The following is a 20,886-nucleotide window of genomic DNA, read 5'->3' on the forward strand; positions in this document are numbered from 1 at the left end:
TTTTTTTTTTTTTTTTTTTTTTTTTTTTTTTTTTTTTTTTTTTTTTTTTTTTTTGGCGGGATTATTTTTCTTTTCTTTTCTTTTTTTTTTTTTGGTCTGGCCTTATGGCCACCAGCCCATGCGCTTGTAAGACTCGACCATTGCGCGGACACCGTCAGCGTCGAAGCGTTCCCGGCTGGGCCTCCAGCCCGTGATGTTTTCGAAGAGCGTGCCATCAATAGACATGTCTTGGTCCTTGAGCACGTCGCGTTCGAGGAAGGGGCTAATTGGGCCTGGGCGCTCGATGCCCTTCTTTTCGAGTAGTTCGGCCCAAACCTGCAAGCTGACTTCGTTCATGTCATCGACGACTTCGTCCAGATTCAACTTGGCGAATTGGGATGCCACGGAGCCAAAGAAAGTGCACTTAAGTCCGAACACGGTGTCCAGAGCCTCTGCTAGATGTCCCTGGCGGGTGTCGCCATGGTCGACCACGTTGAAGGCCATTTGGGGGTATTCTGTCGTGCTAGCTCTCCACTCAGCGGCCTTCCACAGGGCACTCGCAGCATCCTGAACGTAGAGAGTGTTGACCTTCAAATCCTTGGTGTGGAGCAGTTCCAAGTCTCTCTGCAAATCCAAGTACACGCGTGCAAGGCAAACACCCATGGCGAAGTAACCATGGTCGTATTCACCATAGACGTGGGGCAGGCGCACAAGACAGTAATTGAGACCAGGGATCTTCTTCAATTCCTCACTAGCCTTCATCTTCCACTTGGCCAAGCGGTGCCAGGGCTGAAGCTTGTCGTCCTCTTTCCGCGGGGTTGCTCCACCCTTGTAAACATGGGCGGTCGAGCATTCGACGAAGGATCGGATCCCGCGACGAGCGACTTCCTTGCCTAGTGCCACGGCCAGGGCATAGCTGCGGACCTCGTAGACGTCATCGGGCTGGGAGTGTCTGGTTTCGCCGCCACAGTTGAGCACGTAGTCGAACTGTTCGCCATTGGCTCTGTCGAATATCCGTGGGAAGTGCTCTGAACGTTATGGATGCCCTTATCAGCTTTGATTGATTCGTCTCGACAAATCGGGGAGGATGTGCCACTCACGTTCCCGACTGGCATCGGCCTGAACGAACTTGTCCTTGGAACAGGCCTCTTGGAATTCGGGCGCCAACCAAGCCAGCTGAGGTAGCACCTTATCAACGAGACGGACTTCCGATGCAAGGTTGTTTTCGTGGAGGTACAGGGCGAGGTGCCGGCCAATGAATCCTGCGGGGAGAACGTCAACGTTAGCCAACACATCACACTAAAAAATTGAGAGTGGAAGAAGAGAGTCCGTACCCAATCCTCCGACAATCAAGACTGCTGGTTTCTTTTCTTCAGCCATGGTAAATTATCGAATGTAGAAGACGAGTTGTACTATAATAAACGGGTTGAATCGGTTCGCGCACGCAACCGGTAGCAATCTTGCTGGTGATTTCCAAGTCGTCTTGCGCCCCGCGCTTAGGATCCGGCTGGTTAAGAATGCGGGGAGATTCTAAAAGCGACGAAGAGAACAAAAAGGGGGAGGGGTGAGAGAATAGGGGAAATAGAAGAGTATAGAGGATATGCGATGAAGATGATACCAGTCGCGACAATGCTCGGGAGGGAGATGGTGGGATTGTGTAGAGGGAGAGAGAAATTTGGAATAAAAGAGAGAAAAGGAATAAGTAAAAGAAGAGAAAGAGGCAAGTCATGTTATGCTGGACTAAACGACGCTTTGATGGACGGTGCGTGTCAAAAGCCCGGTCCCCCGCCGTTGAAACAGGAAGTTACACACCTTGTCATTCTTTTTACTGAGTACTTCTGTATTTACTTCCTACATAGTATAAAGCATACAGCATACAGCATACAAACACCTTCCTTACTATGTAGCCATGAAGACTGCACACGATACTCCCTACAGGTCGACCCAGCCTGGCAGATGCAGTCAGTCAAGCAAAGAAATGAGAGTTAACCTTAACATGGCTACTACCACTGTCCGAGAAAACTACGAGAACAGCCGTTGACTGACGACCAATTACTACAGAGCACTTCCACATTCGGCAATTGATAATCTGTGCGTTTTCTCACTAGGACGACCGACGACCCCGTTCGCTCCTCTTACGGTGTCCCATTGCTCCGAGCGCCGAGAGTACGGAGGACAGAGCACTTATCCTACCCTGTTGATCCTCTTGAAGAAAGTACTCCGGATAGAGTGGTCTTGTACCTTTGGCCTGCCAATCCCCCGAAGAATCATGACGGTTGAACGGAAAAGCAAACACAGACACGCGGGAAATGTCAGGACAAAGGACTTGATAGTCAGACAAGCAAATGGGAGTACTGCTAGGAGGAAAGGAGCAGAGCATACAACCGCGGCAGAAGAGGGAAAAAAAAAAAGAAAATACGAAAGGATCCGCTCAGGATCCAAACGATCTCAGTCTAGCGTCGCGTCTAGAAATTTCGCCGGTGGAAAATCCCGTTTGCAATTTCGCGCGCTCCCGTTCGAATAATATAATATGACCGGCAGAACAAAAGAAAAACCTGAATAATTGGAATCCCCAATGGCTAGTTATGCTTATGGGGTTCCATTGGCTGCTCGCGCTCGTCCTGCAAAGCACCACCTCCCTTTGCCTCCCGTTGTGGGACGGGCTCCGTTTCTTAGAGACGCCGGTGCATTGTGGGATGTCATAGTTCCCGGTCCAAGTGGGCAGAAGGGGAAAGTGAGGAGGGGCGGGCAAACTCTGGTGATAGCATTTCGGCGATAAGGGAATGCTGATTGCTCACCGACAGAAGCTGAGCCCGAGTACAGAGTAGTATCTCTGTCAACGATCACCTAATGTAGCCGACATGCCCTTTCCGGAGTCTTCCGTCCTGTGTACATAGTACTACGTACCCGAACAGTGCTGTTTGCAGGGGCATGCGATCATCCCGGGGATTATGAGATTATGAAGACGATGATCTTCGGGTCCATTCATTGAGTTTGAGTTCGGACCCTCAATTGTCCCCTACCAAAAGAACCAAGGGCCGCGCCCCTCCGGTGTACAGTACTTTTGGGGTTAGATATTAATTGAACGAACTGGAAACAGAGGTCAGAAAGTGACACACGCATACCACACTATTGAACAATATTTTCTTTTTTCGGCCCGAACTCGGCCCAGCTCGCAATATACTGCTACTGGCATGGCATTGACCGTGCGATGCCACCATTGACATACAGTCAACTCTAAGGCCTACTAAATCCAATATTTCAAAGCCAATCCACACCCCCCCCCCCCCCAGCCGAAAACCCCCGATCTGAGAATACTGACGTTGAGGATTCGGGAATTTCTCCCGGCTGGGATTTACCCGTGTCCCATGGTTCGTCCCATGGTTCATAGAAGTTCCGCATGAGGATTCCGGAGTAGGTAGTATAAGACCATATGCAGTGCTAATGTATAATACTATGTATTTGATCCAAAGGTATAAAGTTAAAAAAAAAAAATTAAACAAAAGCCTAGTCATCCTGATATATACCAAGCCTCATTGTATTCACATTGTCTCCCGCCCCCCAGTCCCAGTGCACAGGTACGCGGGACACAGCCAAAAATAGGCCACCGCTGCTCTCTATCCCACGATATGCAATATGACGCTGATCTTCAATCCTTCCTCTTTCTCTCCTTCACCACCGTTCAAATCCCGAATACATGGCTCGGGGTTAGATTGCTTTTGCTGCTGCGAGGCAACCGCCCACGTCTTCTGCAGCTCGCGCATGACAACCATCCAGTCCCGGTCCTTACCGCAACGCACTCGGATCACTACTCCGGTCCATTCCAGCTTAATGGTCGCTGCAATAACTTCCTGCGATGACGATGAACTAGCCCAATTGCGACTAACCCCGTTATTAAGTTGCCTCCTTGGCGATCGGCCCTGACCTTTGGCCCTGACTTTGGCCTCAGTCCTCTGGGTGACATTCAGCCGCCATGTAGGACAGGAACGACGAGGTTGACGTAAAGCGGCGGAAGGGGATCCAGACAGGGCCCATGCCGGGCTGGGTGCTGGAGGAGACCAAAAAGGTTGTTTTCTTGGGGAAAAGGGATCTGTACGCGTAAGTTCGTCAAAGGGGCGAGGCTGTGTGTTGCCGTTAATGTTGCCGTCCTCTTTGTCTGCTGGACTGGCTACAGAGATGGTCTGTGGTTCCTCGCAGACGATGCTGCGCTCAGGCGTATTCAGGGCGTTTTCTTCATCGTGCATGTTGTCCACGTCAATCACATGCACAGCCGGAACAGACGTCTGGAACACACTACGCGGCTCGAAGAGTCGTTTCTTAGGAAGAGTTTTTCCATCGAACAAAGTATGTCGCGGACCGGTGTGATAATCTTACTCGAGCCTGACACCTACACGCCATTATTGACTGGGACTCGGGGCGGCGTTTCGAACATATCGTAAGCCTTTTGCTTCGCCTATCTGCTGCTCGTCTCGCAGGTGATAGGGATGCTGGGGGCTTGGGGTGGGCTGCCCTCATACAGGGTGAAACTTGGCGATTGAGGTTCATGTTCGGGTAGAGGCGAGGAGAGAAAGACGCTGTTACGGGATGATTTCTTTGCTATCAGCATGGGGATCCTTCACTGTGTGAGAGAACTAACCTTAGATTTCTTGCCACCCTTGACGATATTGCGTGCTTTCTTCTCCCGGAGGATCATAATAGCTCTGGTGATCCTATTCCGGCCAAAACCTCTATACGCAAAACCACAAAAAGACAATATACTCCTTCAACTCCGGCCAAACAGCCATAGCCTCGGGCGACTTGTCAAAAGAATCCGGCATGAAATACTTCCTCCTATTCTCTTCACTCCCCCAATACACACTCCCATACCTCTTCACAATCGACCTCGCGCAAGACCTTAGCTCATTCTCCTGCTTCAGCATATCCGGCCATGCGTAACCCCTGTAGTAGACATGGTTGTTGAGATTCGTGATGAACTCGTGGTGGTATTTTGTATCCAGGTCGAGGAAGAGGGTAAACTCGCGGTCTCGCTTGCGGATTGTGAGTTCGCTATTGTCGAGGAAGTGTTTCATGGGGTGGTCGGTATGGTTGAGGTTGGATTTGGGATTCTGAGGGGGAGGGGGTCGAGGTAAGAGGGGGTGGTTTTTGACATGGTGAGCTGGTGTGGATCCTGAGGTAAGAGATATAAGTAGAGACGGTGGGAATTAATATGGTTAGGCCAAAAAGAAGGTTGAGGAGGACTGGGAAAGGGAGAGAGATAAACCCAGTAGCCATTGCCATGATGCAGCTCTATGATATTCAATCACAGGAAGTAAAAGATAGAGGTAAGGGTTTGGTGAAGGGCCAGTGGTGTCTCCAGAGTACGGTGTTATGAAGTTTCAGTTAATGACTACAGCATTGGTATAGTGAAGCCACCAAGTGAATGCAATGAAGAGTTATCAAAGTACATTATGGCAATCCATCATAATCATCATTCATAATTGAGATAGCTATAAAAAGACAAGGAGGGTATGAGAGCAGTATCTAAAAGCAATATAACATCGCTAGATCTCAAAAAAATTGTACTTGGCCAGCATGTCGAGCGATACGTTATTCTGCCCCAAGGCATTTCAATGAACTCTTCAGCTCCTTAATCGCCGTGTTGACATCGTCAAATGTCAACGCCGATACAGCCCACCGCGCATGCTTCTGCGCTAGCGCAATGGTCTGATCATCGGCGTCTTGCAGATTGGAAGATGGTCCTGATGCAGGTGTTGCTGTAGGCACCGGTGCAGGTACAGGAACCGGTGTGGGAGCTGCCGCAGGTGCAGGTTGCGGGGCTGTACGCGATACTGCAGGGATCCCTGGGGATGGTTGTGCGGGCGGGGGAGTGGCAGTATTTGTAGGCGGCTTACTGTAGAAAGAGCTGGGGTCATAGGGAACATCTGGCGGGTTCGAGGGCGAAATCGGTGGTGGTGCTGGCTGAGACGCACCCAGGTTCGACGGTGTATCCGGGAGATTTGGTGTCGATCCGATTGTCTCTGGAGCAGACGGCAGGTTCAAGCCCGGTTCCTCAGCCGACGGAGAAGTAGGCAGGTTTTGCGGTGCGGCAGGGAGATTTGGCGATGCAGATGTCGAATCATCAGGGACATCCTCCACAGAAGGCTGCGCTGCTCGTTGCGCAACGGATTCATCGAATGCCTGCACATCTTGTTCGGCTGGGCCCTCTTCCTCAACATCCTCCCATTCTTGTTGTCTAACTGGGTTCGTTGCATTCGGATCCTCGCCGGCCTTAAGCGCTTTCACTATTCTCACTGCATGGTATTTGGCGAACTTAATCTTGGCGGCGGTTTCGGCGTCCGGGGCGTTCCAGATCTGGCACAGTTCGAGGAATGTTGCGGCAGCTTGGAAGGTATCTGCTGTTTGTCTGCACATAAATCAGCAAGTGCCCTCTTTCACGAGTACCTAGGCATACGAGTATAGAGGTAGAAACATACTTGGTAACCTTGTTGGCGCTCATAGTTGTATCCGCACGATTAAAGACCTCCAGCGCAAACTGCTCCACGTAGGCATGCGCAGCCACATTATCCGTTATAGTATCATTATCCGCATTCTCGCTTTTAACCTATCCCAGCTCGAATTAGTATTCCCAATATCACACAACTGATCGAGCGTGCGTAACGTACTTGTTCGAGCTTATCAACGAGGTTCGTTGTGTACAGCTTGGTCTCATCATCTGCCGTATGCAAGCCCTTTTCGATAATCTGATTCACGATCCAGAAATTACCTATCCCAATGATCGTTAATGGAGTGCTCCGACGAGGTTTGGAGCGTTGAGGTACTCACACCAATAAGCAACGGCTGGCTTCACCCGCTCGACCTGGGCTGCTCTGGCGGCGAAGCGCCCGATATCTGCGGATCTTAAAGCGGCTGGGATATTATTCATACGGGCGATTGTATAAGAAAGTGTTTAGAAAGGATAACTGCAATCGTTCGGGTTGGAGCAGAGCGATGGCGGGGATGAAGGTCTCGGGCGGCGGAACCATTACTGATGCCGAGCTTTGGATCGCCGCGGTGTCACCATGCAGCCTGTCACGGGAAGCGAACTACAACAGAACCATACAAATAGCTAAGTATTGTAAGACCGATTAATATTGCCCCATGAAAAAAAAAAAAATCATGCTAATACCGGTTGTATCCTAAATGCTCCTAATAAAGCGTCAAATCATAGATCATACTAAAAATCAAGCATCCTCAACTATCCATTCTCCAATCTTAACTCTCTCCTCAGCCAATGCTTCTACCTCCAAATGATCCTCCACCTGCCCCCCAGGTCCTCCAATGCGTTCAATTACAATCCAGGCTCCTCCTTTCTGTTCCAGTCCCGGTTGCAAGTCGAGGTCTTCAATTCGTATTCCAGCCAAGGAATCGCTGTACGATCCATCCTCCGAAACAGCCAACGTCCCCTTGTACGGTCCTTGTCCAAGTTCAACTGTCATCAACACCGGTGAAGGGCCAACAGCGCGATCCCCAATCAAGGACTGTCTGCTTCTTGCGATAAGTTTAACCCGGGTCATCCGCGGAGTTTGCAATGAGGCCAACATCCGATCTTTTCCTGGAGGTAAGACGCCAACATCTGAAAGCACCGCTCGTTGGCCCGCCCCCTCTGCTGCAAGCGGCCTCACTTCACACGGGGTAGTGGAGGAGATCCAGAGCGTAAACTGACCAAGTTGGTCCGGTGCAAACGTAGAGCAAACGATGGTGTACTGCCCCTTGCCCAAAGCTCTTGTTTCCGCAAGAGCACAGCCTCTACGATAATCACCGCTGTCTGTGGTGATATCTCGGCTTTTAGCATTCGACACACGCTTTCCGTTTGACCAGAACAGCTTGACATGCATAGCTAGTTCGGGCTCCGAAGATTCCAAGAGGATAGATATCTCGGTCATTTCCGGAACGTGCAAGGCATATTGCGGGTTGAGCGGGTATCTGGCGGATTCGGCATTGCCGCCTGCCGTCGATTTCGTCCAGGCTCCATGGACTTTCCGCATGCACGTGTGTCTTTCTTTCGATTGAGCAACATTTACAGGAGCGGTAGAGAATGCGGACAATGTGAAATTTTGGCTCAAGGCAGGTAGACCTTGCTCAGCGACTACCGCCGTGTAAGTCGTATGAGGCGGCATTTCAAGTCTCATGAGGGTATTTGGCGAATCGACGTATGGCCCACGGTGGAGCGCTCCATCGCTTAGACAAACTCTTTGCCCGTTCGCATTGAAGACGTAAATGCTGATGAAGCCTAATTCTCCATGAGCCTCAGGGCCTGTATTAGTCTTAAAGTGTTTTCCTAAGAGTAACCAGACGGTTCCCCCAAGCTCAGAGGACACTGCGAACTGCGGGTTCTTCACGAAGCAACCTGGGATCCCTTTCCCGTTTGCAAGATCCCAAGTGAAATGGAAATCCTCGCGATGATTGAAGAGCCCCGGGTTCCAGTTCAAGTACAAATTCTCAAAATGCTGCAGGACTCTGTCAAGGTCCATCCAAAAGGTTCCCGGAGAAAGGGGGTCGTTTCGTGGATCTGACGACTTGTGTACCCTAGTGAGTGCACGCGCGGTAGTCGGTCCAGCCCATGGGTTTTTCACGAGCATCTGACGCCGCCCTCTCGACTCTCTCATGTTCAGAATGGCATAATCATGTCCACTAACAAGGCCCAGCTCAGTCTGCTCCCTTTCAGTTAACTCCCCCGTTCCGATGGTCAGGAGGACATCACCATAGTGAAAGGCCTTGAACAATCGCTTCCAGAGTTGCTCGCCCGTTACGTCCTCTTGATGTAGAAAGACCTGTTCGGGAATCCATCCCGTCAGTACCCAGAGGTCGGTACCGGAATTGCTTCCAGGAAAGTCGTAGCCGCCGCGAAGCTTCAGATATGCCTTTTCCACGAGAGCTGGCCACATGAAGTTTGAGTTATTTCGATCAACCACATGAAGCGATCTCGAGGTTTTAGATGCCGGCAAACGATCGTCTATGACCACTTTTCGAAAACATCCATTAAAATAAAAGCAAAAGATGTATTTCCCAGAAAACGTCTCCTCGGAATTTCCGTCTTCATTAAAGGGGTAAGATACTGGAGAGAACCGCTGCCTCTTTTAGTAAATTTAATCAAATTGTTAGACAAGGGAACTATACCTTATCCAGGCCACGCTCCAACCTCGAGGTGGTGGCGCAGAGACTAGCAACCACCGAGCAGTCTGTTAAAACATCCTGCACAAGATCTGTCTGTGCTGAAACAAACATGGCCGGGGTTAACGGTTGGTCTTTGTTGCTAAAATTCATAGCCAGTAGTTCCTGGGGTCGTTTCCAACCCGCGAAAATATCTTTTTGCAAGCTGGACAAATGAAGATCGGGCTGATCCCTGGAAGTCAGTTAGAAGACAGCTCACTCTTGACAGCAATACCAGCTTGCCTACAAAAACAGCTTTCCTCCATCTTGCTGGAACTCCTCTGGCTTCGGGGCACTGGCCCATGGCGGAAAAATGAACCCATTAAGTTTCGCTCCCTCGAGGATAATGATTTCCTCACGAGTAGTAAGCTTCCGTGTAGACACTGGTGGCTGCAGTCTAGGTGTGCCATTTTGATCCGCCGGAGTTGCCGATTGCCAGTCTCGGACCCCTTTGATCCTCTCGGCCCTGGTAAGCCATTCCTTGCACTTTGAGTCCAATGCCTGTTTATCTTTGGGAGACGCGACCAATTTCAATGCCTTCATGTATTGCTCAGCGGCTTCAATGGCCGCCTCCAGAGCTTGCTTCTGCGAGCTAGCATTGGACACATCCCGCTCAGCTTTCTGGAACTACCAGTTAGTCAGGGGTTCCACCAGCAAGATGGGTCTCGGATTTAGCTAGGAATAGGTGAAATACAAGAGCTTGAGCCACCAGAGCCTTTTGCGTTGGAACGTTAGGTCTCGACATTGTGGCATTGATTGACGTACGTCAGGAAGCGAAGATGATCGTCACTATATTCGAGCACTTTGGGTGTTTCCTCTATCGGTCTTGCTATCTCAGTGTTTACCCCCACGCTGATCGGACTTTCTAACGGTCGACTGAAACAACAAGTGACATAGTTGGTGCTCGGATGTCGGTTGGAGACGCTCCGAAATCGCTGACAGGCCAGTTAGTCCGAAGCCAGCTCTTTTTCTTTTTTTGTCTGTGCTATACAAACAGGCGACATGTATACCTGAGGCAGGTATATTCACTGACAGCTGGTGAATTGCAAAACGACCTACTCGAATCGGAGAGGAAACACGGGACTGGCGTATGGTAATTCGGTAATAAATGGTACGGTAACAGTACGGTATCGCCTGGACTTTTCCAGCTGGACCTCGGCACGTTTCGTCATGCGCTCCAGAATATCCGCGCCGAGGTGCTAAGTAAAGAACCTACAATCTATGATTCTTCTCCCTTTCTTTTCTCTCCTTACGATCGCAGTAGGGTGAACTGCTGCGTTTCCTCTCTCATTGTCATTGGCATTTATTACATTCAATTGTATCCTCTGTCGACCTTTTTTTATTGGGGTTGCGACTAGTCTCTATAGGACCCCACTCGGCCTTTTCCCTGACCTCCTCTCCTAGGGCTCTGGCTAGACCGAATTTATAGCTCGGTGGTTTCTTGTCCTTTTTTATATTCTATACATTATACGCTGTACTACCATACACTCCGATCCGACGATGACCGGTCAATCAAAACCCATGCGCCTGTCCCCCTGGCAGAGCGCTGTGGCGGGTGCAACGGGTGCTGTACTTGCCAATGCCGTGGTCTATCCGCTTGATCTGTTCGTGACAAACTTATCGCCTAAATTATGGTGCAATGGAGAACATGCTAACTCATTGGTTTCCGCGACGACAGTGTTAAGACGAAACTCCAAGTCCAGGTCAAGAACGAGAGCGAAGATGGTACAGTTCAATATAAGTCGACCATGGACGCCATCAATAAGATCTTGGATAGCGAAGGTCTCAGTGGTCTCTACTCCGGAATTGCCGGATCGCTTCTGGGTGTTGCATCGACCAACTTCGCCTACTTCTACTGGTACACTATCGTGAGAACTATCTACATGGCCTCGGATAAAGTACCCAAGCCCCCGGGAACCGCTGCTGAGCTCAGTCTGGGTGCTGTGGCAGGCGCTGTTGCCCAGATTTTCACCATCCCCGTCGCCGTTATCACCACAAGACAACAGACCCAACCAAAGGAGGACAAGAGAGGTTTCTGGGAGACTGGCAAGGAAGTCGTGGACAGTGAGGATGGTGTGTCTGGTCTTTGGAGAGGTCTCAAGGCCAGTTTGATTCTGGTTGTCAACCCGGCGATCACGTATGGTGCTTATCAACGCCTGAAAGACATTCTTTTCGCTGGAAAGAACAACCTTAAGCCCTGGGAGGCTTTCCGTAAGTTGAACATACTTCTGCCTATGCACGTACATAGTCTAACAGAGTCTAGTTCTCGGTGCGCTATCAAAGTCGCTGGCAACCATTGCAACACAGCCTTTGATTGTTGCCAAAGTTGGTCTTCAGTCCCGTCCTCCCCCGGGCCGGGAGGGCAAGCCATTCAAGAGCTTCAGTGAAGTCATACGCTATATTCTCGACAAAGAAGGACCAATTGGGCTCTTCAAGGGCATTGGACCCCAGATCACCAAGGGTCTCTTGGTCCAGGGTCTTCTGATGATGACCAAGGAGAGGTATGTTTCATTCGAGGTACATTTGCTACGACATTATGCTAACAGCACGTAGAATGGAGCTCTTCTTTATCATGTTCTTCGCCTACCTGCGCAATCTCAAGGAGAAGAAGCTGCATAAAACCATTGACAGTGCCGCATCTACGGCCAAGACAAGCCTTCCGGCGACACTGAAGTAGAGATAATCTGTCTTATATTTCTGTTTGTTTATAATTGATTGATGTTGGCTTCTTTTGTTTTATGCTCGTCTGCGGCGCAAGGGTTACATGATCTTCCGGTTTTGTTTTCTTATTCTTTTTCGTTGTCAGAGGCAGCTTTTATTGATAGAGTACTGCTGTTTTCTCCAGGGTTTTGCAAGGCAAGTGAGGATGCATGGCATTGGTATATAATCGCATCATATGCCTCACCTGGGAATATAAATGAAGTTCAATTCAAAATGGCACCTGTATATATTGCTAAAAAGTGTTATGATATTTATTAATACTCCGTATTTATGCCTGTCGTAAGGCTGATATTGACATTCCTCATTCGACAACAGACGCTCATAAATACCCACTGGATTCATGTATGCTACCACTGTTTTGTGATATCGTTTTATTTCTTTTTCCATTATCCTATTCTTGTTCTATCCTTCGCCGTGTTACATCTACTCCGTGTATTTATGGTGGTACATACTGCCAAGATCTGCAGCGCATCCTCTAGCGTTTATATATTTTCCCCACAGGCAACACGATAAGTCCATTTCCTCAACCACATCCTCAACATCCTAGCTTTCAATTGTAGCATAGTCCGATATCCCATATATCGGATATCTTGACAACCCTCGAACGAACTGAGGGCAAGAACCATAATGCGATGGCCATGGTCCTCCGACTTGCAGGACAAATCGCATCCGAACCCAGACAACGATAAACAACAACACCACTTCCCAACGCCCTGGTCCTCACCATCCTCCCCCTCACCTCGAAACTGGAATACTTCCCTTAACGCGACCGATTGGGCTGCATTCACAGAAACCAGAACCCTCGTCCCAACGCTCATCCTAACAGGCTCAATCCTGGCCATCGTGCGCATCCACCGTCGCTACTTTCGCCGCTTCCCCGACGCTACTAGTATTTCACCGTGGTTCTTTCGGAGGAGGAGTATTTATGGGCAGGTGACGAGTGTGGGCGATGGGGATAATTTTAGGTTGTATCACACGCCTGGGGGGAAGTTGACGGGGTGGGGGTGGTTGCCGTGGAAGAAGGTTCCGACGCTGAAGAAGGAGTTGAGAGATAAGACGGTGCGTTTTTTCCTCGCCACCCATATCGAAAGGCTATTGGGTTGGAAGGTTACTGACTGGTGTAGGTACACGTCCGTCTAGCTGGCATCGACGCCCCCGAACTCGCTCACTTCGGCCGCCCTGAACAGCCCTTCGCCCGCGATGCTCATACCTGGCTTACCTCCTACCTCCTCCACCGTAAAGTCCACGCTCACGTCCACCGTCAAGACCAATACCAGCGCGTCGTCGCGAATGTCTACGTGCGCCGCGCGCTAGACTTCCCCCCGTTCCGCAAGCGGGACGTCTCGTATGAGATGCTGAAGCGCGGACTGGCTACAGTCTACGAAGCGAAATTCGGAGCGGAGTTTGGGGGTGAGACTATGGAGAATAAGTACCGAAAAGCAGAGTGGTGGGCGAAATGGAGAAAGAAGGGGTTGTGGGTGGATTTCAGCGAGGATGGGAAGGATTGGGAGAGTCCGAGGGACTATAAGACGAGGATGGCGGCTGCGGAGACGACACATGAGGAGAATGGGCATGGGAAAGGGAAGGGGAAGGGGAAAGAAGAGAAGAAGAGGTGATTGGGTCGTTTTGGTTGCTTATGATTACCCTAGTATAGTACAGCTATTGCGATGATGATATGAGTGATGACCTTGCTTGCGATAGAAGTCATAGAACGGTACTAATGTATTATGAGGATTGATTGTTCATATATCTTTTGTATTGTATAGTGCATAGATTTAATGCATGTCATCTATGCTATACGCAATATAAACCCTCAATCTCATTGCCGAAAGACTTTCCCACCCAAATCCATGATAGCCGTCCCATATCAACGAACGTAACCCAATAGCGCCTTGCTAAAGGACGATGCATAATGCCAATAGGAGAAACAAAATAAGCCCAAGAAAGCGCAAATCATTGTGCAACCTGCCCCCCCAAACTAGCAGAACTTCCGCTCAATCTCCGCAAAAAGCTTTGGCGAAATCTCATCACTGCTATCCCCCTCAACCCGCCATAAACACCCCTGCCGGCCATAATGCTCCAGCAAATCCTTACTAGTCTCCTCAAACTTCTGTAACCGCTGCTTCCATGTATCGATCGAATCATCCTGTCTCTGCGTCAACGGCTCCCCTGTCACATCATCCTTCCCGGGTGCCTTGGGAGCGTTGAAACCAGTATTATATACCCTCCCCGAGGGTTCGTGGACCCAGCGCGACCCTATTCGAGAGAGGATCACTGACGGGGGTGTGAGGAGGTGCACGACGAAGTTCACGGGTACGATCTTGTCCAGGCTACCGGCCTGCGCGACGGTTCGCGGGAAGCCGTCGAGGATGAAGGAGGCATTGGGGGAGATGGGGGTTGTCCGTTGCGACGAGGGCGGTGTGTTTGAGAGCCAGCCCTTGGACTTGAATTCGGAGGAGATCAGATCGAGCATCATTGAATCGGGGACGAGGTTGCCGGATTGCATGACGGCTTCTGCTTTGAGGCCTGTGCATTGTTAGATCAGGGACATTGAGCAACGGATACATAATTGGGTATACATACCCAATGGTGTTTTCCTGCGCACATTGTCCCGTAAGATGTCGCCTGAGCTTATTGATGCTAGTTGTGGGAATCGTGTAAGGAGTCTTTCGGTTTGTGTTCCTTTCCCCACGCCGGGGGCGCCGACGAGGATGATGCGGGCAGCCTTGGTGAGCTGCTTTGTCGCGGATGACATTTTGTTCAGTATATAAATTCTCAATCAGGGTATCGTTTGCGATAAAATCTAGTATTCTATGTCCGGAGCGCAAGGTCGAATGGCAGTGGTTATCGGCGGTGCAATGTGCGTGGAGGCGGGGGGAGATGAAATATGTATGGAATTATTGGATCCTCATCTTGGCCTCGTGATTCAAAATAAAAACAAGCTATTGGGGAACGCAAGCAAGGCGATCAATGGTCTATGCTAACAAACGTTTATCGCAGTTCAACGAGTTAAAGATTGGGGAAGCACGCGATTCTGTGGGGTTGGAGATATTCTGAGTTCGGAAGCCGGTGAGATGGAGTGGCATTGACCGAGACCACATGCAGAGCCCGGTGCCAATAGCAGTATCTAAGTACATAGTAGGGTCCCCGGATAGTTCTACAGTGTTACTTTAATTCACCAAATTTGTAATGATGTTCAACAACCCAAATGATGTGCTTGCACAATCGTATTGTTGCCCGTATGACTCTGTATTTAGATTCTCCGCATCGTAATTACCGTAACCCGCCGTGGTCCCTCGGCTAGCGAGACATAACTCCATGAAGTCACGTGAATTACACCGCGGGCGCGTGTCTGCGCGCGTCTCGCGTCGGCGTGGAGACGATGCGCTCTAACTCGAGATTCTCGAAATTTAACAAAACATAACAACAGGTTAATTTTGAGGAGTGCTCTATACGAACGACAGTCAATATGATTCGGCAGGATTTCCATAGGATCGATCCTAAACGGAGGACGACGCTTGATCACAAGAAGAAGCAGTTCGCAACACCGATATTCAAACAACAGGATTACCCGTTTCGATTGAATTTCTATGGTGTCCCGCCAACGGCAGAGATTACGCTGGAGGAATTTGAGCAATGGGCTATCGACAGATTAAAGAGTGAGCATCTTGAAACACTTCCATTTGACTCGGTGGCTGACTCATGGTATAGTCCTGGCCGAAATCGAGGCCTGCTCTTATCGAAACAAGACGCCCCCTGAGACCGAAGAACACATCAAGCCTCTCCTCCAGAAGTTCCTACCTCTTTCATCGAACACGTCCTCGTCGATTGGACCCTCAGATGCGCGATTGAAGAAGGAACGCCAAAAAGACCACTACTCGCATTTCATCCTTCGTTTGGCATTCTCGGGTACGGAGGACCTCCGTCGGCGATTCGCACGGGCTGAAACTATGCTTTTCCGGTTCCGTTTCCAGCATGACGATTCCAGGGAGAGACGTGCATTTATCGAGAGCCTGAATCTTGATTGGGAGCCTGTCAGTGACGAGGAAAGACGCGCGCTGTCTGAGAAACTGGTACAGGCAACACCGGGGTTGCGCCGGGCTGATGAGGAAACTTGGTATAAGGTGAATTGGGAAAGAGTTCCTGAATTGGTTGAGAAGCGGAGCATCTTCCTTTCCAAGGGAAAGGCATACGTTCCTGGGAGGGAGCAGTTGAGTATGGTCATTGCGGAGTTCACAGCTAGACTGGAACGTGCGCTCGAAGTATGTGCTATTCAGAATTGCGTCCTAGCAGAGTGCTAACTTCTCCCAGCTCACGAGTCGAGCCCTACCGCGCTTGGACGAAGACGACCGTTTGACCCCGATCCTAAACCACCTCTCGAAGAACTTTGGAAGTGCCGAGTCAGTGTATTCGGAAAGCGAGGGATTTGTTGACGGTGCTCCAATTACTGCTGGCAGCATTGACCACCTCTCTCAACATTTCCCCCTTTGTATGCGTAGCCTACATTTGTCATTGCGCAAGAACAACCATTTGAAGCATTTTGGTCGACTTCAGTATACCCTGTTCCTCAAGGGGATTGGTCTGTCGCTCGAGGAATGTATTCTTTTTTGGCGCCAATCTTTCAAGGGTTTAACAGACGACGAGTTCAATTCCCGATACAAATACAACGTCCGGCACGCTTATGGTGATGTTGGTGGTGATGTCAATCGCAGAGGTCGCGGATACCCTCCCTACTCGTGCCAGAAGATCCTCGGCGACACCAACCCTAGCGCTGGCCAGACGCACGGTTGCCCATACCGTCACTTCTCTGTCGATAACCTCACCAACCTCCTCCAAGCCACGGGTGTCAACGACAAGGAAGTGTTACGAGGAGTGCGGGAAGACGTTGGCAAGGCACGCTACCATATTGCTTGCAACAGAGTCTTCGAGTGGGCGCACAAATCGGAAATCAAGAAAGTCAAGGATGACGGAACATGGAACCAGACGGATCTCGACACAATCGTCCACCCCAACACCTATTTCAAGCGCAGTTACCTCTTGAAGCAACTGGGAAGAAATCCTCCGCCTCAGAATGCTTAAAAGCAGCGCAGGTACGATTTCACGAGGCTACGTTGTTTTCTGGTGTCCATCCACCCCTGATGGCAGGCGTTTGGTTCGGCGTCGTGGCGTTTCAGCGATCATTGGTTTTTGTATGGCTCAATTACGTATAATAAAAGAGAATATAGGCTGTACAATGGTCTTCCAATTGGTATATCTAGAGTATAAAAAAAAAAAAGTCGTGGACTTGTAACCACAGCTGATTCCCGGATCATCCTCAAGGATCAAAACGACCTTTCCAACCCAGGTGCCCAGCGTCGGGTGAGTCTCTCTTCGTCCGACAGAAAACAACTTCACCATGGGGTGCTTGACTGAAGCGTTATATGTAATGTGTGTCGGCGTTGATATATTTTGTGAAGAATATGAAGAAAGAAGGAAATTGGCGGAGGAAATTCCGAAATTTAAATGCCCGCGGTGCTAGTGGTGCGGCCGAGCATAGCGACCAAAGACGCTGCAACCTGGCCTTATGCCACGGCGGAGGTTCACCCACAACATAGAGTACACCCTGGATTCTACGCTCAGTCTCTGGACTATAGCTGCTGGCGTTGCCTGTATTGACACAGGATTATGCTAAATTGACAGACTTTTGAATAATAGATTGCACGAAGTGAACGAGATCTTCCCTTTGGCTCGACCCCATTCGAACAACAGTCCCCTCTCTTATCACCGCAGTTACACGCCCATCAATCGGCAGCATGGATTTTGAGGCGTTGAAGGATCAATGGAGCGATATTGAGGAGCGCGATGGCATTAGACTGAGCTGGAACACCTTCCCCAGCTCTCGCATGGTTCGTGCCTGGATGTATAATGGCTATTTGGCGGTCTTGTTTACTGAGTCCTACTTTAGGAAGCATCCCGATTAGTTGTCCCCATTGGTGCCGTCTATACGCCTCTGAAGGAGAAGACCGACACTCCATTGCTACAATATGAACCGGTGACCTGTAAATCGCCCTGTCGGGCTGTTCTCAACCCTTATGCGTATGTACTGCTGTGTCCCCCGCGACTGGTTCCCTGTCCTTTGACTGACGATCGAGGCAATCAACAGCAATGTCGATGTTCGAGCCCGCATTTGGATCTGTCCGTTCTGTCTTAGTCGCAACCCTCTTCCTCCCCATTACAAGGACATCACGGAGACTGCGATTCCCCCGGAGCTTCACCCATCGAGCACGACGATCGAGTACCAACTGGCGCGCCCGGCTCCCGCACCCCCCATCTTCGTATACGTCGTTGATACTTGCCAAGAAGATGACAGCTTGAAGGCACTGAAGGATTCGCTGATTATGAGCTTGTCCTTACTGCCCGCTAATGCGCTGGTTGGATTGATCACCTATGGTACAATGGTAGGATTGGCTTATCTTGGATACCCTTATTGTGAGAATAGTATGTTGATTCAGGGCTAGGCGCAAATCCACGAACTTGGATACACCGAATGTGCCAAATCCTATGTGTTCCGGGGAAGCAAAGATTATGCGGCAAAGCAGGTTCAGGAGATGCTCGGGTTGGCCGCCCCTGGAGTGCGCCCCAACATGCCCGCGCAACCGGCTCGTCCTCCTCTCGGTCCCGCGGCGCGATTCCTCCTTCCGATCCAGCAGGCTGAATTCCAGATCACCAATATCCTCGAACAGCTCCAGCGTGATCCATTCCCCGTTCCGAATGACAAGCGTCCTCTAAGATGTAGCGGTGTTGCTCTCAGCGTTGCGGTGAGCTTGCTCGAGACGTCTTTCCAGAACACCGGTGGTCGTGTTATGTTGTTCACTAGTGGTGCTGCGACTGAAGGTCCCGGGAGCGTTGTTGGCCCTGAATTGAAGGAACCCATTCGATCTCACCACGATATTGACCGGGATAACATCAAGTACTACAAGAAGGCTGTTAAGGTATGATTTGCTCGACCTGAGGAGACATCATCATGACCATTATACTGACTGATTTTACAGTTCTACGACAGCCTTGCAAAGCGTGCTGCGAATAACGGCCATGTTGTCGACATTTTCGCCGGCTGTCTTGATCAAGTTGGCCTTTTGGAAATGAAGAACCTTTCCAACTACACCGGTGGTCACATGCTCCTCACGGACAGCTTCACATCATCACAGTTCAGGCAATCATTTGTCCGGGTGTTTGACAAAGATGCCAACGAGAACTTATTGATGGGATTCAACGCCGCCCTCGAAGTGGTCACCACCAAGGAACTCAAGGTTACCGGTCTCATTGGTCATGCTGTTTCTTTGAACAAGAAGTCAAGTTCCGTGGGCGAGACAGAATGCGGAATTGGTAACACATGCGCGTGGAAGATGTGTGGAATCGACCCGGCTTCCAGTTACGGTATCTATTTCGAGATTGCGAACCAAGGTGGACCTGCTGCTGTGCAACAGGGCCCTCAGCGGGGGATGATGCAGTTCCTTACCTACTATCAAAACGCGGCTGGAAACTATCACCTTAGAGTTACGACCGTTGCACGGACTTTGAGTGGACCTGCCGGTGACCCGACACTGGCACAATCCTTCGACCAAGAGGCTGCTGCCGTACTTATGGCCCGTATTGCTGTCTTCAAGGCAGAGGTCGACGATGGCCCCGACGTACTCAGATGGGTTGACCGTATGCTTATCAGACTGTGCTCCCGCTTCGCAGACTACCGGAAGGACGACCCGACATCATTCCGGTTGGAGAAGAACTTCACCCTATACCCTCAATTCATGTTCCATCTCCGCAGAAGTCAGTTTTTGCAAGTGTTTAACAACTCGCCCGATGAGACGGCATTCTACAGACATGTTATAAACCACGAAGATGCCGGCGATTCCCTTATTATGATCCAGCCCACGCTGGACTCGTACTCCTTGGAGCACGAGGGCAGCCAGCCGGTTCTTCTGGACTCTGCTTCTATCCAACCTGCCCACATCCTCCTCCTCGATACATTCTTCCACATCCTCATCTTCCACGGTGAAACCATTGCAGAATGGAGAAAGGCTGGGTACCACGAACAGGAGGGCTACGAGAATCTGAAGGTTCTTCTCGATCAACCCAAGGAAGACGCAAGGGTATGTACCCAATTGTTTCCCAGTTTTACGGCCACAAGCTAATCAGCTAATTTCTGCAGGAACTTATTGCCGACCGTTTCCCATTGCCCCGTTTCATTGTTTGTGATGCTGGTGGTTCTCAAGCACGTTTCCTTCTGTCCAAGCTCAACCCGTCCACCACACACACCACTGGAGGTTACGGCGGGGGTATGACATCGCAGACCATCTTCACAGACGATGTCTCCTTGCAAACCTTCATGGACCATTTGATGAAGTAAGTTACTTGTTGATCCTGGCGCAATGCGATTTATGCTAATGTTTTGATAGACTCGCGGTGTCTGGAACCAGCTAGATGTGAAGAAGTAATGGCCATCACGAAGGTAAAGGGCGGTCTAATATCGGTTCTCCGGTCGCTTGTATTCTTAGCGATGATTTAAGTGTTTTTCCTTAATCTCTTGTTTCGCGATATAGCAACTAGTACTCGAGTAAAATCAACAGCTTACAGACGATTCCCATTACATATCCTAATTTGGAAGTCATATATCACGTGACCACGTTCGTACCCTAGCGGCTATTCCACATTGGGATCTCGCTTAGTGGAGGTGCGGTCCTAGTTAAATATCCGCCAACTTTTTCGAGCTCCAACGGTCTTCTTTTCTTTCCTCGTGTATACCATCCCGACCAACAAAAACAAGGACGATTGACGACCTTTCGCACTCGCCATGCGTAAGTATCATCTCCTTGACTTCATAATGGCTGGCGACTGACATGTAACCTCCGGGCAGCTCCCAAGTTTGACCCCAATGAGGTGAAAATCATGTATGTGCAAAATTCCCTGTCCCATTGAGTCGCTTTTTTTTTTTTTTTTTTTTTTTTTTTTTTTTTGAAA

The 20,886-nt window shown here is 49.9% G+C and overlaps 11 protein-coding genes across 11 annotated transcripts in view; 5 read left to right on the forward strand and 6 right to left on the reverse strand.

The window, feature by feature from the left end:
- Positions 1 to 64: 64 nt before the first annotated feature.
- Positions 65 to 1,756, reverse strand: EURHEDRAFT_416399 (NAD-dependent epimerase/dehydratase family protein). Its single transcript, XM_040782941.1, has 3 exons — positions 1,314 to 1,756; positions 1,080 to 1,241; positions 65 to 1,007 (listed from the first exon to the last, which is right to left on the reverse strand). The coding sequence occupies exons 1-3, from the start codon at positions 1,357 to 1,359 to the stop codon at positions 103 to 105; spliced, it is 1,113 nt and encodes a 370-aa protein (XP_040635207.1). The 5' UTR covers positions 1,360 to 1,756; the 3' UTR covers positions 65 to 102.
- Positions 1,757 to 3,596: 1,840 nt separating this feature from the next.
- Positions 3,597 to 4,223, reverse strand: EURHEDRAFT_381019 (uncharacterized protein; the record flags this gene model as incomplete). Its single annotated transcript, XM_040779359.1, has 1 exon — positions 3,597 to 4,223. The coding sequence occupies one exon, from the start codon at positions 4,221 to 4,223 to the stop codon at positions 3,597 to 3,599; it is 627 nt and encodes a 208-aa protein (XP_040635208.1).
- Positions 4,224 to 4,706: 483 nt separating this feature from the next.
- Positions 4,707 to 5,048, reverse strand: EURHEDRAFT_406006 (uncharacterized protein; the record flags this gene model as incomplete). The annotated part of the gene is made up of 1 exon (XM_040780429.1): positions 4,707 to 5,048. The coding sequence occupies one exon, from the start codon at positions 5,046 to 5,048 to the stop codon at positions 4,707 to 4,709; it is 342 nt and encodes a 113-aa protein (XP_040635209.1).
- A 517-nt stretch (positions 5,049 to 5,565) lies between these two features.
- EURHEDRAFT_406007 (uncharacterized protein) lies at positions 5,566 to 6,901 on the reverse strand (the record flags this gene model as incomplete). Its single annotated transcript, XM_040780430.1, has 4 exons — positions 5,566 to 6,382; positions 6,453 to 6,580; positions 6,642 to 6,742; positions 6,802 to 6,901. 4 exons carry the CDS (start codon positions 6,899 to 6,901, stop codon positions 5,566 to 5,568), a joined length of 1,146 nt encoding a protein of 381 aa, XP_040635210.1.
- Positions 6,902 to 7,111: 210 nt separating this feature from the next.
- EURHEDRAFT_416402 (calpain-like protease PalBory) lies at positions 7,112 to 10,199 on the reverse strand. The gene is made up of 4 exons (XM_040782942.1): positions 9,863 to 10,199; positions 9,416 to 9,789; positions 9,136 to 9,361; positions 7,112 to 9,086 (listed from the first exon to the last, which is right to left on the reverse strand). Exons 1-4 carry the CDS (start codon positions 9,911 to 9,913, stop codon positions 7,200 to 7,202), a joined length of 2,538 nt encoding a protein of 845 aa, XP_040635211.1. The 5' UTR covers positions 9,914 to 10,199; the 3' UTR covers positions 7,112 to 7,199.
- Positions 10,200 to 10,355: 156 nt separating this feature from the next.
- EURHEDRAFT_533640 (putative peroxisomal carrier protein) lies at positions 10,356 to 12,154 on the forward strand. Its single transcript, XM_040787254.1, has 4 exons — positions 10,356 to 10,772; positions 10,847 to 11,379; positions 11,432 to 11,669; positions 11,722 to 12,154. The coding sequence occupies exons 1-4, from the start codon at positions 10,669 to 10,671 to the stop codon at positions 11,843 to 11,845; spliced, it is 999 nt and encodes a 332-aa protein (XP_040635212.1). The 5' UTR covers positions 10,356 to 10,668; the 3' UTR covers positions 11,846 to 12,154.
- Positions 12,155 to 12,284: 130 nt separating this feature from the next.
- Positions 12,285 to 13,626, forward strand: EURHEDRAFT_486971 (thermonuclease family protein). Its single transcript, XM_040785572.1, has 2 exons — positions 12,285 to 12,948; positions 13,014 to 13,626. Exons 1-2 carry the CDS (start codon positions 12,517 to 12,519, stop codon positions 13,503 to 13,505), a joined length of 924 nt encoding a protein of 307 aa, XP_040635213.1. The 5' UTR covers positions 12,285 to 12,516; the 3' UTR covers positions 13,506 to 13,626.
- EURHEDRAFT_416406 (adenylate kinase ADK2) lies at positions 13,602 to 14,980 on the reverse strand. The gene is made up of 2 exons (XM_040782943.1): positions 14,473 to 14,980; positions 13,602 to 14,415 (listed from the first exon to the last, which is right to left on the reverse strand). Exons 1-2 carry the CDS (start codon positions 14,642 to 14,644, stop codon positions 13,868 to 13,870), a joined length of 720 nt encoding a protein of 239 aa, XP_040635214.1. The 5' UTR covers positions 14,645 to 14,980; the 3' UTR covers positions 13,602 to 13,867.
- A 378-nt stretch (positions 14,981 to 15,358) lies between these two features.
- Positions 15,359 to 16,968, forward strand: EURHEDRAFT_464667 (DNA primase subunit PRI2; the record flags this gene model as incomplete). The annotated part of the gene is made up of 3 exons (XM_040784979.1): positions 15,359 to 15,548; positions 15,601 to 16,151; positions 16,201 to 16,968. The coding sequence occupies 3 exons, from the start codon at positions 15,359 to 15,361 to the stop codon at positions 16,966 to 16,968; spliced, it is 1,509 nt and encodes a 502-aa protein (XP_040635215.1).
- Positions 16,969 to 17,454: 486 nt separating this feature from the next.
- Positions 17,455 to 20,512, forward strand: sec23 (GTPase-activating protein SEC23). Its single transcript, XM_040782944.1, has 7 exons — positions 17,455 to 17,774; positions 17,834 to 17,964; positions 18,032 to 18,326; positions 18,387 to 18,860; positions 18,921 to 20,018; positions 20,078 to 20,271; positions 20,324 to 20,512. The coding sequence occupies exons 1-7, from the start codon at positions 17,682 to 17,684 to the stop codon at positions 20,361 to 20,363; spliced, it is 2,325 nt and encodes a 774-aa protein (XP_040635216.1). The 5' UTR covers positions 17,455 to 17,681; the 3' UTR covers positions 20,364 to 20,512.
- Positions 20,513 to 20,719: 207 nt separating this feature from the next.
- EURHEDRAFT_406014 (60S ribosomal protein uL11) overlaps positions 20,720 to 20,886 on the forward strand; it is a gene marked incomplete at both ends in the record, with an annotated part of 878 nt that continues 711 nt past the window's right edge. The window contains 2 exons of the mRNA XM_040780431.1: positions 20,720 to 20,723; positions 20,783 to 20,816. Coding sequence (XP_040635217.1) covers positions 20,720 to 20,723; positions 20,783 to 20,816 — 38 coding nt within the window. The remainder of the gene's footprint in view (positions 20,724 to 20,782; positions 20,817 to 20,886) is intronic.

Source organism: Aspergillus ruber (assembly GCF_000600275.1).
Source record: "Aspergillus ruber CBS 135680 unplaced genomic scaffold scaffold00034, whole genome shotgun sequence".
NCBI classification, from domain to species: Eukaryota; Fungi; Ascomycota; class Eurotiomycetes; order Eurotiales; family Aspergillaceae; genus Aspergillus; species Aspergillus ruber.

What these genes read in the sequence shown, in the direction of transcription:
- EURHEDRAFT_416399 (XM_040782941.1), bottom strand. Translation starts at nt 1,359, where the DNA reads ATGGCTGAAGAAAAGAAACCAGCAGTCTTGATTGTCGGAGGATTGG. An exon ending in CTTGATTGTCGGAGGATTGG is followed by an intron (nt 1,242 to 1,313) that starts GTACGGACTCTC and finishes TTCTCCCCGCAG; the next exon opens with GATTCATTGGCCGGCACCTC. An exon ending in GGCCGATGCCAGTCGGGAAC is followed by an intron (nt 1,008 to 1,079) that starts GTGAGTGGCACA and finishes CATAACGTTCAG; the next exon opens with AGCACTTCCCACGGATATTC.
- EURHEDRAFT_416402 (XM_040782942.1), bottom strand. Translation starts at nt 9,913, where the DNA reads ATGTCGAGACCTAACGTTCCAACGCAAAAGGCTCTGGTGGCTCAAGCT. An exon ending in GATGGAGGAAAGCTGTTTTT is followed by an intron (nt 9,362 to 9,415) that starts GTAGGCAAGCTG and finishes ACTGACTTCCAG; the next exon opens with GGATCAGCCCGATCTTCATT. An exon ending in TGGAGCGTGGCCTGGATAAG is followed by an intron (nt 9,087 to 9,135) that starts GTATAGTTCCCT and finishes TAAAAGAGGCAG; the next exon opens with CGGTTCTCTCCAGTATCTTA.
- EURHEDRAFT_533640 (XM_040787254.1), top strand. Translation starts at nt 10,669, where the DNA reads ATGACCGGTCAATCAAAACCCATGCGCCTGTCCCCCTGGCAGAGCGCT. An exon ending in GTGGTCTATCCGCTTGATCT is followed by an intron (nt 10,773 to 10,846) that starts GTTCGTGACAAA and finishes CCGCGACGACAG; the next exon opens with TGTTAAGACGAAACTCCAAG. An exon ending in TAAGCCCTGGGAGGCTTTCC is followed by an intron (nt 11,380 to 11,431) that starts GTAAGTTGAACA and finishes AACAGAGTCTAG; the next exon opens with TTCTCGGTGCGCTATCAAAG.
- EURHEDRAFT_486971 (XM_040785572.1), top strand. Translation starts at nt 12,517, where the DNA reads ATGCGATGGCCATGGTCCTCCGACTTGCAGGACAAATCGCATCCGAAC. An exon ending in AGGAGTTGAGAGATAAGACG is followed by an intron (nt 12,949 to 13,013) that starts GTGCGTTTTTTC and finishes TGACTGGTGTAG; the next exon opens with GTACACGTCCGTCTAGCTGG.
- EURHEDRAFT_416406 (XM_040782943.1), bottom strand. Translation starts at nt 14,644, where the DNA reads ATGTCATCCGCGACAAAGCAGCTCACCAAGGCTGCCCGCATCATCCTC. An exon ending in GCGCAGGAAAACACCATTGG is followed by an intron (nt 14,416 to 14,472) that starts GTATGTATACCC and finishes AACAATGCACAG; the next exon opens with GCCTCAAAGCAGAAGCCGTC.
- sec23 (XM_040782944.1), top strand. Translation starts at nt 17,682, where the DNA reads ATGGATTTTGAGGCGTTGAAGGATCAATGGAGCGATATTGAGGAGCGC. An exon ending in GCTGTTCTCAACCCTTATGC is followed by an intron (nt 17,965 to 18,031) that starts GTATGTACTGCT and finishes GGCAATCAACAG; the next exon opens with CAATGTCGATGTTCGAGCCC. An exon ending in ACTACAAGAAGGCTGTTAAG is followed by an intron (nt 18,861 to 18,920) that starts GTATGATTTGCT and finishes CTGATTTTACAG; the next exon opens with TTCTACGACAGCCTTGCAAA.